At 50.8% G+C, this 17,248-nt stretch overlaps 1 protein-coding gene across 3 annotated transcripts in view; it reads right to left on the reverse strand.

Annotated features, from left to right (window-relative positions):
* The window catches only part of ELMO1 (engulfment and cell motility 1), a 401,514-nt gene that overhangs the window by 208,400 nt on the left and 175,866 nt on the right, over nt 1-17,248 (reverse strand). For all 3 annotated transcript variants that reach the window (XM_070424794.1, XM_070424795.1, XM_070424793.1), the window contains 2 exons: nt 14,909-15,031; nt 13,183-13,314 (listed from right to left, as the gene is read on the reverse strand). In XM_070424794.1, coding sequence (XP_070280895.1) covers nt 13,183-13,314; nt 14,909-15,031 — 255 coding nt within the window. The remainder of the gene's footprint in view (nt 1-13,182; nt 13,315-14,908; nt 15,032-17,248) is intronic.

A 17,248-nucleotide genomic window follows, 5' to 3' on the forward strand; every position in this document is an offset into this window, starting at 1 on the left:
TTGGCATCTCAGATGGTGAAATTTGGGCACAGACGTAGCTACAGTGGCAGGAAGCTTGCCCAGGAGACGTCTACGTAAGCGTGTGTCATTGGCTACATGTAAGCCCTTCCTTCCTCACTACACACACACACCTGCTTTCTCCTCCGACACGCTTCATGCCCATGGGAAGCAAGGAAGAGCACTGAACATCACAAGCTACACAGAGCAACTCGGCTCCTGAGCCCAACCGGATCCAAAGCAAAGCCTAAAAATCAGGAAACTGGGAAGAGTGTTAGCTTCTGGGGGAGGAGAAAGGGTGAAGGGAACAGTATCATTTTTTTTTCCCTTTGTATCTTTTGAATTTTGCACTATTATCCATTCAATATTTCGGTGAAGATATGGTTTAAATAAAAAACTCATCATTCAGGAAAACGCATTTTCACCACAGAAGGGACAAGTCATTCATTGGACAACGCCCAGACTGTAAGAAACTTCTCAAAGAGGGAGCTGAGTTTCTGGGACTTAGAGCGAGGACACTATCCAGAGGAAGAGAGAAGCCTACTGCATGTGGAGAGCTTTAATTTCAGATGGCTTTTCCTGCAGACTTCCTTTCCATGTCTCCTCTCCTTTAAAACTGCATAAAGGATTTGAGGGGAGAGAGAATTTTCTATATTTTAATTAAAAACAAAGAGCGTTTCATGCTGAAATCCTCTTCTGAGCCACTTGGGATATTTTGGAGAAGAACTTGACTCTCAATATGGAGTAAGTGCTTTCCTGGCACTTCTTTTTGCATAAGAAAGACCGAGTGAGACACTGTAATGCATCCCTCCTTTCATTTCCTCTCTGACCTGTATCCGCAAGGCAGCACCAAGACCAGCCTATTCCTCTCCCTACCCGCTCACAACTTCATCAGGCAGGAAGGGAAGCCCAAGGCCCCGTTATTTACAATAGTGAGCTATGGAGGCAGCTCCTTCTTCATTGACGGCTTGTTAAACCCCAGACTTGTTTAGAGAAGAGAAAGCTTTCCTCTTACAGGGGCCTCTCTCTCCTGTGGGCTCATCTGAGAACCCCACCCCAAACCCAAGTGCACAACTCAGCACCTGCTCTGAGGGCTTTCCTGCTGAAGGAAGATGAGCCCCAGCAGCGGCCTGGCCCAGCCTCCTGGGACTCCGGGATCACTAACTGACAGCAGGGTCCTGTCTGCCCGTCTTCTGGTGAAACTCAGCCATCTGGCTTGTGTCTGCGCCACACCTGAGTGACTACTGGCAGGTCGCTGACGCTCAGCCCGCTGCTGTCTGACCCACCGCGCTGACTTCCTTAATTAGTAAAGGAAACCATGATTGGGGGCAGGTGTTAAATCCGTACCCCTCCCCATTCGATTTATTTTATGCATCTCAAGCAAATGAGTATTATCCATTCCATGCTCAATCCCCTCCCACTTCTTTTGCCTACGAGTATCTGTCCGTCAGCTTGGTTTTTGTTCGTCCATATACAACAGGAAGCCATGAGAAGGACGGGGTCCACTGGGATCTTGTTCAAGGGGCTTGGGGTTGGGGGAAATCTATGTAGATGTTTAGTTTAACCAGCAAAAATCGAGCCCCACAGTAGCTTTGGCTGGAAAACGAATTAAAATGTGTTTTTCTTTTTCCCTAAACAGCCAGCCCAGATGCTGGAGTGAAGAGAAAGGGGTCAGTTTGCCCCTGGGCTGTGGACACGTCAGCCTGCGCCTCGGAGCCCATCGGCCATCTGTCTGAGCAGCTGTCTGGGGACCACGTTGGAGTTTTCATGATCCAGCACCAGGCAACTGAGCTTAAATGTCACAGGCACTCGGGCCTACCCCATGCCCCCCAGGTCCCCTGGGTGAGACACGCTCTAGGCGCCGGCCCGGGAACGGCACTCCCTCCGTGGGGACGGCCTGTTAATTCCACGGCGAGGAGAGGTCAGCACCACAGTGAGATGGAAGCCAGCTTCCCGCCACGGAACCATGTCCGCCGGAGACGCCGAGGCGGTCCCTGAAATCACGCCCACAGCGCCCGCGTCTGCAGCCTCGTTCCATCAGGACAGCGTACGGGCAGCCCCGGATCCTGCAGCCTCTCACTGTGAGTGGCCTCACTTAGCCTCACCGCCTCGGGGTGGCTGGTCCCCAAGACGCTGGGGATGACTCCTAAGTCACTCTTCACAGCTTCAATAATCTCAACTCTGTCTCCTAGGTTTATTACCCTGGGTCGGCCATGGCTCTGAGAGAAACACAACCTTACAGGAGCTAGAGGCCATCGACAGGAAGCTGACCTGGGAGGCATACATGGAGAGCATGGCACCCAGAGCACCATGCCAAGTCCCACCTGTGAAGGAATCCTCAGAACCCGTCTGTTGGATGAAAGAAAGCAGGAATGCATGTTAACCCTTGCGCTGCAGGGAGGATGTGGTGTACAGAGAGGTTATGTCATTTGCCCGAGGTCACACAGCCCAGCAGAGCCTACACTGGGGTGTGAAGGCAGGTCAGCTGACTGAAGTCAGCACTCTGGATGGCAGGTCTTACGTAAAGAGCTTTCCAATCAGCGCCCTTGTTTCTTTAGGAAAATGAGGTTTAATTTGTGGCTGAGACATACACTGAGCATCGCAGCCCTGGCAAGTAGCAGAAAGACCTCTGCATACACACAACACATCTGTTCACATGAAGTACCAGTATTTTCATATGAGGCCAACATAGAAGGTGCAGGTCCTCCCTCACTGCCCTCCTCCTCCAACAAAAAGAACCGCTGAACACTGGTTTGCATTCACTTTGCTCAGTGAAGACTGGGTGGCCAGGCTCAGAGGGTAAGAGGTGAAGAGTGACAGGGTTTGGTCTGAGCTTTGAGGAGGCACTGCCCATTCATTCCCCCATGGCCAGTAGGTAGGAAACTGTGTGAAGATGCTGCCCCCTGGTGGGGGTGAGGCAAGCAGCGCAGCACAGTACAGAGGAGCTTCTCAGCCTCCAGGTAGTTAACATGGGCCATGCGTCTCATGCACGGGTGTGTTTTACACACTGGCCAACCCTGTAGGGTCAACTCATGTAACAATCCCATAGCTACTGCCCTCCAGTGCTCCCTGCGAGTGAGAGGGAAGGAGGCAGCGTCTAACAGCCCTTGGGCCACAGGCGGGGGGTGTCTAACAGGGGAGCCCCATGCGCCTTCACCGTGGGAAAGGTTAAAAGTCATTCCCCAGGCAGCTCAAGCTCTCTTGCTCTGGCCCCCCTTCTCATCTGCACTCCCGAGTTCCTTCATCTCCGCCCCAAACCACAGCAGCTTGGGCACGAGACAAGATCACCACCGAATCCCAGTGCCACCTCAGTATTCACCCTCAGCATCTTCAGACGTGAAACCGGGGGGGGGGGGGGTCGGTAGGGGGCACATCTATGTCACAAGCTGCCTGTGAAATGGGACGAAGAGAGCATGTCACAGCCAAGGAGAGGCCCTGGCCTAGGACACATACACGCAGCACCCCTCGTTCTCTCCCTCTGGGGTGGGGATCCAGAAAGAGGCTCACACTGAGGATACATTCTTTTTATTTTCCTTCAAAGCTCCACAAAATAAATGTGGTGAAGGGCCACCACACGGAAGCTGGGTTTAGAATACAACGAACGGGCTGCATGTGGGCAAGCGGCCAGTGTGCGGACACACATCTATGGCCCCACGTGAAAGGGAGTGTGTCAGAAATGGACACGCACAGACTGCCCAGGAGGACTAACAAAGGGAAGTTGCTGGCGTGGCATACGGCACCAGCACAGGAGGGAGGGGCCCAGGAGGAAGGACAGGCCTGTGTACAGGGATGGGCACTCTCATTTCTACAGCCATTAAGTGTGTCTCACACAGAGAAAGCCTGACTAGAAGGCCCAATGGCCGATACTCTGCCAGTGTCCCCGGTAAATCAGTTGCTTCGGAAATCAGTGTCATGTCTTACAGATCACCTACAGCATTAGCCATGCAGACAGGACAATTAGGAGAAAAGGACGGGGCGGGGGGGGGGGGGGGGGGTTTAGGGCAGCAATGGGGACAGGACTCAAACGCTTCATTTACTCAGGACTCCTTCATCCAACTCCTGCGAGGGAAGGAGACCGGGAAGACCTAGAAGCTGACCTGAATGAGGAGCCGTCAGGGGAGAGATAAGTAAGGAGGGAACTGGAATCTGCTCTGTGGAAAGTGGCCGTGAAAATGCACATAAAGTGCAGGCGTTGCACGGAAGAGAGAGAAGGCCCGGGGCCGAGCTGGACACTCCCACTCCAGAACCGTGTCTTCCCTCAAGGGTAAGGAGAGTAAGGGGTGAAGATGAAAAGATGGGTGGAATTTCCCTATCAGCTTCTATGCCATCAATAAAGGTGTAAGAAAATGAGAGCAAAATGCCTCACCTTTGCTCTTCTTAAAAAATATGTTTTTATTGATTAGAGAGAGGAAGGGAGAGGGAGAGAGGGATGGAAACATCATGAGAGGGAATCATTGATCAGTTGCCTCCTGCATACCCCCTACTGGAGATTGACCCCGAAACCTGGGCATGTGTCCTGACTGGGAATCAAACCTTGACCTCCTGGTTCATGGGTGGATGCTCAACTACTGAGCCACACTGGCCGGGCCCTCACCTTTGTTCTTATATGTAATACTAGTAATAATACATTTACAAAAGGTTATATATAGTGGGAATTTCAGAAACTGTATTTTCCATTTCTAGAATTTCCACTTGGTTCTTTCCTATAGCGTTTATTTCCCTACTAAGAGTTCTAATTTTTCCTGCTAAGATTTCCTTCGTTAAAAACACAGTTTGCCTTTTTTCATTGTGGGTAGTTTTCTTGGTTGTTTTAAACTCCTTGTGCAATAGTTTCAATGCCTGGTTCATCTTGGAGTTGGATCTGATATATTTTTTTCTTCATTCTTCATCTTTTAGGAGGTTGGGGGTTGTGTTCCGGACATGATGAACGTGAAGCTGTGGAGATTCTGGATTCTCTTGTTTTTCTCTGATGAGCGTTGTTTCTTTGTTTTATCAGGTAGTTTTCTTGACTGGCCTTAAACTGCAAACTGTGTCTGGGCTGCTGTTCAGGCCTCTTGTCTAGCTTGGTTGCTTTGAGTCTGCTCTATGTATGTGTGGTTCAGAGATCAAAGATGTGGGGAGACGGAGTTTGGATACTCTCTGTGGCCACTGAGTTGGTCTGACTCCAGGCACTAGTATTACAACTACAGACACCTGTCGATACAGGTCCCTATGAATTGCTCAGTGAAGGCAACGACCCTAAAACAGCCCGGGAAACCATACTTCCTATAGGTTAACATTACAGCAAACCCAGACTCAAACATTCACCCAAACCAACCTGCTTCTGTTGGCACTTCTAAATATGTTTCAGTCCATCACAAATCACTAGAAAATATCTGAAAAGATAAGCACCAATACCATACCAACATTTCATATCCATAAGGGAATAAGGCTGGCTTTTATCGAAGTCATCTTGGTTATCTACATTTCCCAATTCTGTGCAACAAGTATGTCCTACTCTCAGAATTAGAATCCTTCATTTAAAAAACACAAAAATTCAAATAAGGTGGTTAGAAACAACATGAATAATAACCCAATTCGTGGAAAGCAGGAAGAATTTTAAAATAGAAAGTGCAAATAAACAAAACTATAAATGAGGGTTTCAAAAATGTCCTTATGTTTTGACAGGAGCCTAATTATCTCTGCTAAGGAAATAATCCTAAATGGGGACAAATAGTTCTACACAATATGTTCATTGAATCATTTTGTAATATATGTTTTTAAATCCTTATGAATGCAGAAGGACGCCTAAGTGAATTATAGTTCCATCACTTAATGAGATGTAGCCACTACCCATGACTTTATTGAGGTTTGCTGATGACACCTGGAAGTGATAAGAAATTGATCGTCCCACCTCAGCCAGGTAAGGAGCAGAATTCTGGGAAAAGCCGCAGAGGAAATGTGCTAAACAGAGGCTGCGTGGGCCGGTGGGGCGTGGGGTCCCAGGTCTGCCTGCAGCTTCCTGTGTCTTTGCTTTGGTCCTTCAGGATACCCTCTCCTCTCAAAACAGAGATGAGTTCCATGGGTCAGCAGAAAGAAATCTTGTTGGAAAGTTAGGTAAGCACTTGACGAGGGGCAAGAATACTGAAAAGGCCAAGGGTTAGGAGGCACCCCTTTCCCTTCCAAGTTGTCCTGGAACCATCCCAGGAGCGAGTCATCTCACCCTGGAGAGTCTGCAGGTTCCCCAGGTTTGCGGAGAGCTGCCAGCCTCTGCCGCTCCCCTTCAAAACGCACATGCCAGGGAGTGCACCAAGATGGCTCCGTAGGGACAGTTCTTGCATAACCGCGCTATTCTCAGACGTGCCTGTCCCTTCCTCTGGGGGAGGTTTTGACAGTCTTCCTACACAGACGAAATGCCAGGCCCAGAATTAGAGACCCACGCCCTGAAGCCAGCGCCCAGCTCAGTGCCTCCTTCCTCCCAGACCCAGACCGTCTGGTCCAGGTGCGCTGCCTGCTGACACCTCCTCGCCCGAGGCCACGTCACCGAATGCAGAGCCATGAACGCACTGCCCAACGGCGACTACTTGGGGGGAAAGGAAAAGAACGAAGAGGCTCAGGGAAGAGGATAAAGCAGAAGGCGGCCCCCTCCCGTGGAGCTGGTGGATGGCTGTGGACACATGCAGGTGACCGTGTCCTTCCTGGGTCCTGAACCGGCCGCTGCTCCTCCTGCCCGAGGCCCAGAGGAGCCAGCATGACCCCCGGTTCCTCAGACATGGGACATGGGCTCACCAGGGCAGAGCCCCGAGGCCGGGCAGCAGCCGCAAAGCATAGGAAGAAGCGCCGGCCATGTTCATAGCCCACCGGGCACCTGGGCCCAGACCTGCTCTCGAGCTTGGGTTCTGCCCCCGCCCGGCCCGGGGCACCGCGGAGGGTTGTATCCAGGTGGAGCCGCCAACAGAAAGTGCTTTCTGGCTCGAGGAAAGGAAAGGCAGAGATGAAAGGAAAAAACGCTCAAGAGGCTCGAGTACCCCCACCATCAGGACAGCAGTCTCAACGACACCTCTGAACACAGAGCTCCAGCAGTGGGTGCTGAGAGAACAGAGCTGAACATGCTTCTCAAAGATCTACTTACGGGAAATACACATCAAGAATCAGCTGATTTCCCCAGACAGCGTGGTCCATGTCCGTCCCCACAACGCCAGTTCCCTTAGACGCCATCACCACTCCTTCCCTCCAGGTCACTGCCGTCACCTAATATCATTGTGCATCTTGTAACCCCCCCAAATGTGATGGTCTCTACTGTCCATATTCATGTGGATTTCCCTGTTCCGGTGTGTTCTTCCCTGTGTTTCCATGTTACAACAGGAGAAAGCACCAGGTGCACAGATGATGCCCCATATACAGGACTGTCAGGACAGCCTGGGGAAAGGTAACTTCAGACGAGCCAGGAGATGTGGGGACGAGGTAGCAACTCATCAGCCAAGAGCAGCAGGCACGTCTCACTTAGCAGGGAGGCCCGCTGGACATTGCAGATGCTCCCCGCCCCCGTGGGCCTGGGTGGAGGCTACCGAGCCCCCTGCGGGACTCCCTAGGCCCCTGTCTTCTTCCTACAACTTCACCCTCTGCTGGCTGATCAGCCTGACTGTAAGGTAACTAACTGGGTGTCACCCTGGCAGGTCCTCTGAGCTCAGCGGGTCTGGTTGGAAGCCAATGCCTGTGGTTTGGCGCCATCTGGTGGCTGATTCTGCTCCAGCTTCACTAATGACTGGGATTTCTCCCCATTACACAGGGATGGAGCAAGACTAGAAGAGATTAGGACCTGGGCTTTGTATCTCAGACAGGGACGGGGGTGTCCGATCAGATAGTACCAGAGCACAGCAAAAATGAGGCAGAAAATAGAAGATCCGGTTCCGGGAACAGGCACATGAGTTCATGGGGACTGCCCCGTGCAGGGGTCTCGGTCACTACTAATCCTTCACCAAATGCCCCCAACGGTCCCTGGAAGGGATGGCTGGGCTGGGCACACTGGCTACGACTGGCCAGAGCTTCCTGGCAGAGCCCCCAGCCCACACTGAGCCCTTCTAATTGTGGAGCTAGAACTCAGAGAATTTCAGTGAGTGACCGTTTAAAAAAGTTCGATGCCCTTTTGCTTCCATGAACTACTGTTTATGGGTCAGGTTTTAACTGTTCGAAAGCAAAGTGCTTGGTTTGAATACTATCTGGATTATTAAACCATTTGTGTGGGGAAAAGTAATTTATTTTATTAAAAATCTTCTTTACTCTGTGGTTTCCAGAAACGTCTTGTTGTGAATGGGGAGGGGGCAAGCAGCAGAGGGACACTATTCAAATGAGGTAAAATTCATATTTTACTCTCTGTGATCCACATACACAGATTCTAGATTCTTACTAACTAAAGGCCTGATGCACGAAATTAGTGCAAGGGCCTTGGCTCCGGCCCCGGCCCCCGCCCACTGCGGCTTTGTCCAGAAGGAAGGACCCCGGAAGGATGTCCGGTCTAATTAGCATATTACGCTTTTATTATAGATGCTGTCTTTGGACTTCAAGAAAGCAAATCTCATTCTTAGTGACAAGACATTATGAGAAAGTTCTGATAGCAGTAATGCAGAAATATAAGCCACACCCACTACAAGCTGAGTTCTCTTCTGTGTGGAGTGATTTTAAAGAAACTTTCATTGTAGAACAATAACTCGGACTGCCCTGAGCCATGCCAATGATTGGCAGGCAGTCTCTCACGTCCCACGTGCCTGAGAGCCAGTGAAGTTGGCTTATTCTTCCCCACTTGTCACAAACAGGACACGTGGCTGGGTCCTAGGACAGTCCGATCCTCTTCCCCATGGCTTACCCCTTCCCGAGAGCTCCCAGGGACGGCAAATGCAGCCCAGTCTCCTGTTTCCTGCAGCCACGCTCTACGAAGTCACCATCACCCTGCATGATCGGCCCTGGGGCACCACTTCCGGGGGGGAAGGACAAGGCTGGGCCCTCGGAGCCTCCAGTCACAGATTTCCGTCAACAGATCAGTGCAGACCTGGTTTTACACGGGTTTCTCCACAAAGGCCCATTCCTGACCATATGTTGTTGATTCATAAACATTGACCTCAAGGCAACGGCGCTGTAACTCACGTCTGAACTCAGCTCACCTAACACAGTTTCTCCACTAGGTACTGCACAGCCCTGGGCACTCAGGGCACTGGTCAGCGCTTCAGCATGAGGCTTGAGGACCAAACTGCACCATCACCAACCCTGAGCACCAAACTCCCAACAACGTGGCCCTGGCCGGACTGTGAGGAGGACATGGGAGAGCTGAGACACGAAGGCAGAGTGTCGTCTTGTCCGACCTCGTGTGCCTGTCGGGCAACTCACATTGTCTGCCACTCTGCGCGTGCCTGCAAACGACCATGACAGCACCAACACCTGACCTGTGGGTTACAAATACATTTCAGTGAGTGGGTGAATGTGCAAATATGGACTCAGTGAATAACGAGGGATGGCTATATTTCAAACTCCTCTGAATGTAAAATTCTCTGTAATCTGCCCCTCACTCTGCACTCGCAAAGCCAGCTCCACCTCTCTCTCCCCGTCAGCACTGGCCAGGACAAGTACCTGCAGTTTCCCAAGCATACATCTTCCTTCCCTCTTTAAGGGTCCCTTGAACCCTATGCTTTCTCACTATCCTCCTGGGGCCACTGACAGCTCCCACAGTCCCCCATCACTCTCTGCCTCAGAGTCACCAGGCACTGGGCAATGTTCCAATAATAATATGAATAGTAACCGTCACATCATCATCACCTGAACTCACAGTCTGCTTCCTAGGTGCCAGGCACTGTGCTGTATGATTTACAAGGTTCTACTAATTTAATCCACACAACAAACCTAGTGATAAAGATAACCTTTGTGCCCATTTTAGAGATGAAGAAACCGAGATATGAAAATGTCAAGTAACTTGCCCAGGCCACTCAGCCTGGGAGTGGGAGAGGCAGAAATCAACCCTGGGCAACCTGAGTCCAGGGCCCGAGCTCAATCCTGATGCCACAGTCACGGTGATGGCTGAACTCTAGTAGCATTTAGACAAGATGCTTCCTTCTGTGGTCTGGGACCAGGGGCCAGGATGGAGATGGAGGAAGCGATGTACAAATACGCATCTCACCTCATTCCCTGCCATCTGTTTTGCAGAAAAAACATAGTGACTGACAGCAAGCACTGCATCTGTAAAGATGCATAATTATACCTGCATAATGATGAGTAGTTATCTCCTGTCACTCAAAAAGGTAGAAAAACGCTTTAAAAATCTGAATGTAAATCTGCATTAATTCTTCCTAATTTTTTTTTCCTGGTGCTTTGAAATCTTGGGTCCCCAGGGTTAGCTCACTCCTTGGAAAAAGGAAGCTGCAGGAGAAAAGTGTGAAGCTGGCAGAGGTTGGTTCATGAGATTTAAGGGGAAAAGCCGTCTCCACGACATAAAAGTACAAGGGGAAGCAGGAAAGACAGAATTAAAATCTGGGCCCACTCGACTCCCCACACTTGTCATTTAACATTTCCAAAGATTATCCCAACCTCAGATGCTTCTGATGGAGCTGGCAGGGAGGAGCTCAGCGAGGAGTTAGCAGGCCAGGCCCTTCCTGATGTGAGAGCAGAGCTCTGCCCAGGGAGCTTTTGTGACAGGACACTGAGCCCAACAGCTCCCAGCGCTTCTGCAGGGTGGCCTCCAGGTGGCGCCGTCAGCCCGCAGTTCCCTCCACTGAGGCTTGTCTATTTCTGGTTGGCCCACTTGTTCAACAGCACAAACCTCTGTGGGTCAGAGCCGCTGGGATTAGAAACCATTGCTAACTAATCTTTCCAACTTCTCAACTCGCTCAACGGGAAAGACTAAACAATGAAACTGAAAAAAGGCCAAGGAAGAATAAGGGAAACCAACACGCTCTTTTGGTCATTCTCTGCCCAAGGTCTTTGCTTTTTCTAAAATCACTTTTCAAGCTTTGAGAGAGGAGGCCTCAGACGTGGTGAAGGCCTTAGAAGTACATCAAATGAACTTCCAGTTTTAAGAATATGCATTGTTTTTCATAAAACACGTATGAAACAGAACACTCGGGGAACGCTGAGAGTAAGACCAAGAAACAGGGACTGTGGGGAAAGAACAGTCATGTGACGGCGCGTGAGCTGCCCGAGCTGCCTCACGGAACTGGTGACTTCACACAGAGCCAGGCGTGATGAGGAGGAGGGGCTTCCAACCTCACCCCCGCTCTGAACACCCTTAGGGACCTGAAATAATCCCAGACCCTGAGACAGCCCGCGTCCCACCCAGTTTGTCCCTCCTTCTCTGTCCCTCACACACAGGCAGAGGAGAAACGACATTGAACATTCTGGGATCCAGCTGCCCCCCTGCAAAAGCCACCAGGACTGGGGTAGAGACAAGATGATCTGGGGCTAAGAAGCAGTCGGTGTAAAGAGCTGGAATTTTGCATTTTTCCACGTGGTTTAAACGCACCGGAAATCCAGGGTGTAGCTGAAGGAGGCAGGTGAACTGACTCGGGCAATGGAATGCACATGCCCTGGCCATGATAAGAGTTAAGGGTAAGAAGGATGGGGTGAGTTTGCAAAGCTTCCCTGGTGATTGGACACACCTTGCTCAACACACAAAGGTGCAACTTGGAAGGAACTGGGGGTGAGGTCGAATGTGAGCCCCACCCACATTCCCTTGGCTAAATCCCTGGAAAACGGGCCCTGCCAACAAGCAGGTAGGTGTGAGCAGGGCCGGGGCCACCCACACACCCAGCACAGGAAACTCACCCGGCCCACCAGTCACAAACTGGTTGCTAAACTCTAAGACCAAAATGTAACAGATTCATCTAAAAGATCAAATGTAATGTCATCTCTGAGAAAGGATGTGGTGGAACAGAAATAATGGAATACTTCTGCCAAGCATGCTGCAGAGGTGAAGGCAACATTTGACAAGTATTCCGATGAGAAAAGATGCGCTCAGACTGCCGCTATGAAAACAGTAACTCAGACTGTTAGATGTGTTTTTAAGTTTAACAGATATCATCGGAGAGTTTCAAAAACATCGTCACTCTGAGCCACTGCTGGTTAAGGTGGAAAATAGCCAAAGCAATCCGGTAACATCGGAAGCCTTATAACTATGTTCCGTATAAACGACAGCCCCACCCATTTACCCTGATGGCACGCTCATGGACGTGCAGAAAAGGGCAGCAACAATGTTCATTATAGACTTGATCGTAATTTCAAAGCATTGAAACACAGAAAAAGGGCTTGGCTAAGAAACTGTAATACATCCAACTAATGAAAAACTGCTCCATAATGAAAACCAGCACCTGTGAACTGATATGAAAAGCAAAGAACGTTCCCACGAAAGATGAGGTTTCCCAAACAATGCATAAAGCATGACGTCAATGTGTATAACATCAGTGTGTGTGTGTGTGTGTGTGTGTATTCAAGGAAGCAGTGCTTGCAGTTATCAAATAATGTCTGATGATTGATAATCACTAGAGCCCAAACCTCATTTTTTGTCATTTATGACGGAGAGCAAAATGGAAACCCAACTTCACACCTGCAGAATGTGAGCTCAATCAGCTCAAGGCCACACAGAAACGTGATGGTGGCAAACTTGGGAGGGAGGCAGATTCACACTCGGTTCAAGCTGAGTTCTGATTTGCAGATTGGAAAAGAGAAAAATCTCAGAGATGTCTTATTAGCATTCACAGCAAGACAAAACTTTTAGGAAATTATCTGTTACATCAATTTTCTTGTGCTTGAATTTCAGGAGATTTCAGTCCGATTCTGATAAGAAATGATGTGTGTGAGTAACCCAATCTCTAACCCAGGGATTCTGTCCCACGGTTGCCAACCCCCCCGCCCCCTTCATTCCAGATAGAGCCCTAAGCGCCTCATGAAGCTTGAATGAGGTCGCGAGGCCTCTGGGCTCACCGCACGTGGCTACACTTAATCAGGGCTGGATAAACAAGCTCAGTATTAGTCACACTTGTGCAAGTTATTCCACGTCGCTGCAGCCAGCAGAGATTTGCACATGATCCTGTTTAAACCAGCAAAACATCTGGAAAATGTGAAAATGATTCTAAGGCGCAAGCGGACCACACGCTCGGAGGGACGTCAGCGGCGGCTGAGGCCAGCCCACGGCTGGGAGGACGGGCCTCGCGGGCGGGGCGCACTTACGATGAAGCCGAGTTTCTTGTAGTCCCGCGTGTACATGGACTTGCGCTTCTCCATGCTGCCGCTGCTCGCGTTGGGCTCAGGCTCCGCGTCAAAAGCGATTCTTCGAAGTTCAAATATGATGTCCCTCTGAGCCTGTGGGGTTTGGGGGGAGAAGAGGAGGAAAGAGCCACTTTCATTGTGGGGCATGACGTACGTTCGCGTTCGCCAGGGCCCCTGGAATCACCGCATCCAGGAGAAACGGCGACAGATACAGAAATCGGTGCTGTGAGTGTGGGCTCTGCACACTCCTCCTCGCCTGCCGCTCCCCTGGGGGGCCGCCCTGGCTCTCTGCCACATGCTCCCCCAGCCAAGTCCCTGGGAGAACTTCTATCCAGGATCTAGAGTTCTTAAAGGAGCCCCAGCATGATGGAAGGCGTGTGACTGGAGGAAGCCACCTTGGAGAACCCGGGGGTAACGTACTGGTAGAAGCACAGTGAGAGGTACACAGTGTTTATGAGCGGTATTCCGACGATGAGGGATCCCTAACTCCACTTAGAGTGCCTTTGTTGACAGAAACACTTTAACATGGGGAAGATGGCCTGGCCGGAGTGACTGAGTATTGATCTATGAACCAGGAGATCACAGTTTGATTCCTGGTCAAGGCACATGCCTGGGTTGCAGGCTTGATCCCTGGTGTGGGGCATTCAGGAGGCAGCCAATCAATGATTCTCTCTCATCACTGATGTTTCTATCTCTCTCTCCCTCTCCCTTCCTCTCTGAAATCAGTAAAAATATTTTTTTAAAATAAAATAAAATGGTGAAAATGGTCGATTTTATGTATATTTTACCATAATAACAAAGAGATTCTAAATGAATAAAAGGCAGGGTTTCTAACAGGGAGGCTGTTGGCACTCACATGCCTTGCCCCCTTCACCGGAAGTGGTGAATGACAGTCCCCTCCCACCCCTCTGAGAGGAGCGCCCGGCCTGGCTGAGAGTCTGGGGCGCATGAGGAGGCCCTCCCAGCCTCTCCGTCATGCTCAGCCGCATGGCCCCCGCGCCACGCAGGAAGCCCAGGCGGTTCCACACTTCACACGGCAGGCACATCTGTGACCCATCGGGCCCGCCCATGCCGAGGAGGAGTGTTTCCTGCCAGAGCTGCTGAAGCCGAGCATGTGCACAGCAGGGCTCCCGCTGCTCCCTGGACTCTGCCTCACACCCTAAGTCCCCCAGGGCCTGCTGGAGGGCGGGCGACACGACCTTCCGACCTTCCGTGCACAACCACCAGAGGCCTGGGGAGAACTACAGCAGGTAGCCATCCAGCACCCGTGCGAGCCCTGAAAGCAGGTGACCTGGGGCCCCAGCTCCAGACTGAGCAGTGGAGAATGGAAGCCACTTCCTCCACCTGCAGGCTCAGGTCACACAGAGTTCCTAGTGGCCCCTGTTTTCTGGGAACTTGACCAAAGCTATTACACTGAGGGTCTGGGGGCCAAGGGCCACGGTCAATGGCCACGTGATGTCAAGCTGTCTGATCCAAGAAAGAAAGAATGTGCAGGTACTTGATGCATAATGAAATAATCCATTCATTATGTTCTGATCCTAGATTCACCTGAAATTCCAATCCATTCCCCCAAGTTTTGAGATGTCAATAAGTCAATCATATGATTGTCTAAAATCTCCTGGTTTCGGAGTAGCCCAAGACACATTCTCACCTCCGTGTGCCTGCGCTGCTGGCCGTGAGCACTCACCTGGTCCTGGGGGTCCATCTTGGTCATCATCCTGTCCTCCAGGAGGTTAAAGGTGAGCACCTGCAGCACGTACAGCTGATGCGCCATTTCGTTGTTGATGGCCCGCTGCGCTCGGATGACATGCTGGGGAGAGGATTCCCAAAGGGAAAAGAAAAGGAAACAGCAGAAGTTAACCCCATCACTATGCCAGGCAGAACCTCAGAAGTTAACCCCATCACTATGCCAGGCAGAACCTCAGAAGTTAACCCCATCATTACGCTAAGCAGAACCTCAGAAGTTAACCCCCATCATTACACTAAGCAGAACCTCAGAAGTCTTCGTTTGGAGGCCTGGGGGGTCTAGTTTGGTGGGACTATGCTTCAGAAGAAAGGAGAGGACACAGGTGACCTTGAAGCTCACCTTTACATTCCAGGGCCCAATACGGCTCCTAGATCTTTAGGCCGGAAACTGGGAAAAGACCTGCTGTGTTGTGTGCAGGGGGAGCAGAGGGGCACGGGACATGCCCTGGCAACACGTGGCCCTATAACCAAGGCGGTGTGCCTGAGCCGAGGGGACCATGCAGAGAGCTGAGGATGCCGCCACAGAGCGTTCCTGCTCGCAGCGGGGGGATAGACGGTGCACATGCGCTGTAAGCGTGTTTGCCAGCGACGCTCCCTACTCCTGCCGCTGACAGGTGGTCCCGCTTCTGAATGGGGGAAAATTTCAGAAGCAACACACACAGGCAAAGTACCTACTGGACCTGTGGTTAATTCACTGTGAGAGCTACAGGGAGACCCCACTGCCACCCAGCGCAGTGAGTGAATTCCTGGGCATTGCTTCACTCACCTGTTAACAACTGACAGTAAAAGGACGCCTCCTCTTAGAAACAGCACCAAAGGGAACACGTACAAAAGGAATGGCATGAGCCTAAATAGGTGGGCCTTTGTCCCCCGCCCCCCCCGGAGCTGGGTCTGAAACGGGGTTCAGCCCTGGGCCCTAACATACATCCTCTCTGGCAGAGACCACGGCGCTGCCTCAAACAGGACTGGCAAATGTCGGGAGACGACCATTCGCACCAGGTGTATGCGAGGCCCCGCCATGTCTTGCTGTCTGAAAGAACTTTCTCCAGGTGCCCCAGCTTGGCATGCACTGAACTCCACACCCTGGCCTTGAGTACCACATCCAAACAGCCAATTAAAGAAGGGGTGGGGGGAGGAACAGAAGGAAGTGACAGACCCAAAATTATGGAGGTTGAGGGGGTGGGAAGCTAGGGAATGGATGGCAGAGTGGAATAAAATCCCGTATCCTTTAGTCTCCAGAACAGAATGTGAATCCATAGTATAATTCAATACCCAAAGTTCATGGGTGTTGACATTAAGTCTTTACTCCATTTGGGGTTTATTCTGTATACGGTGTAAGAAGGTGGTCTAATCTTACCACCGTACTAATCTTGAGACAGCATGGATCGCCCTAGAGGGCACTGTGCTGAGTGAAAGAAATCAGAGAAAGAGAATGCCATGTGACTTCACTCGTATGTGGAACCCAAAAGACAAAATAAACTGGCAAACAAGATAGAAATAGACTCCAATACAGAGAACAGACTGATGGCTGCCCGCGGGGAGCGGGGTTGGGGGGCTGGATAAAAAGGTGAAGAGAATAAGAAGTATAAATGGTAGTTACACAACAGTCCCGGGGTGTGATGAAGAGCATAGGGAATATAATCAATAACACTGGAATAACTATGCATGGTGCCAGGTGGGGGCTGGAAATATTGGGGGATCACTTTGCAATGTATATGATTACCTAACCACTTTGCTGTACACATGAAACCAATACAAACTACTACTGAATGTCAATGACTGAAAATAAAAGACAACGGGTATGGCTGCTAACGTGTGTGGATACTGTATCTATTTTTGTAGCAACTCCAGAGTGTCTTCATGCCAGCTTCTTGGCAGAGAATGCCAACCGTGAGCTTTGGTCCATCACAGCCTCACCGAAGAAATCCCGCTGAGGTAAGCTGATCTTTGAAACATGGGGGCTACCGTCACTCCACCCGCCCCATCCCTGGCACCATAGCGATGTCAACCACAGGCTGAGACCTCCATTCCTCACTTCTAGCCCTGCCTCTCCCCGCCGCCCCCAAACACCCTCACTGAGCTGCGCCTCAGCATTACAGCTTCCGCGGGTATTGAGAGCCAGTGTGAAAAATTACCGTATTAGGAAACCTCCCGAAATTTCCAACAAGCCATTCTGGGACCTGGCGTCTACTCTAAAGCCCCCGCGACACCCAGTTCAGATTCCGGTTCCAGGAGGGAAAGTGTGTCATCCCTCAAGAACGGGGGTACCTCTGTGGTCCAA

The sequence above is a fragment of the Myotis yumanensis genome, unplaced genomic scaffold (assembly GCF_028538775.1).
Source record: "Myotis yumanensis isolate MYYU_CA2020_CCGP unplaced genomic scaffold, mMyoYum1.0.hap1 SCAF_9, whole genome shotgun sequence".
Classification (NCBI taxonomy): Eukaryota; Metazoa; Chordata; class Mammalia; order Chiroptera; family Vespertilionidae; genus Myotis; species Myotis yumanensis.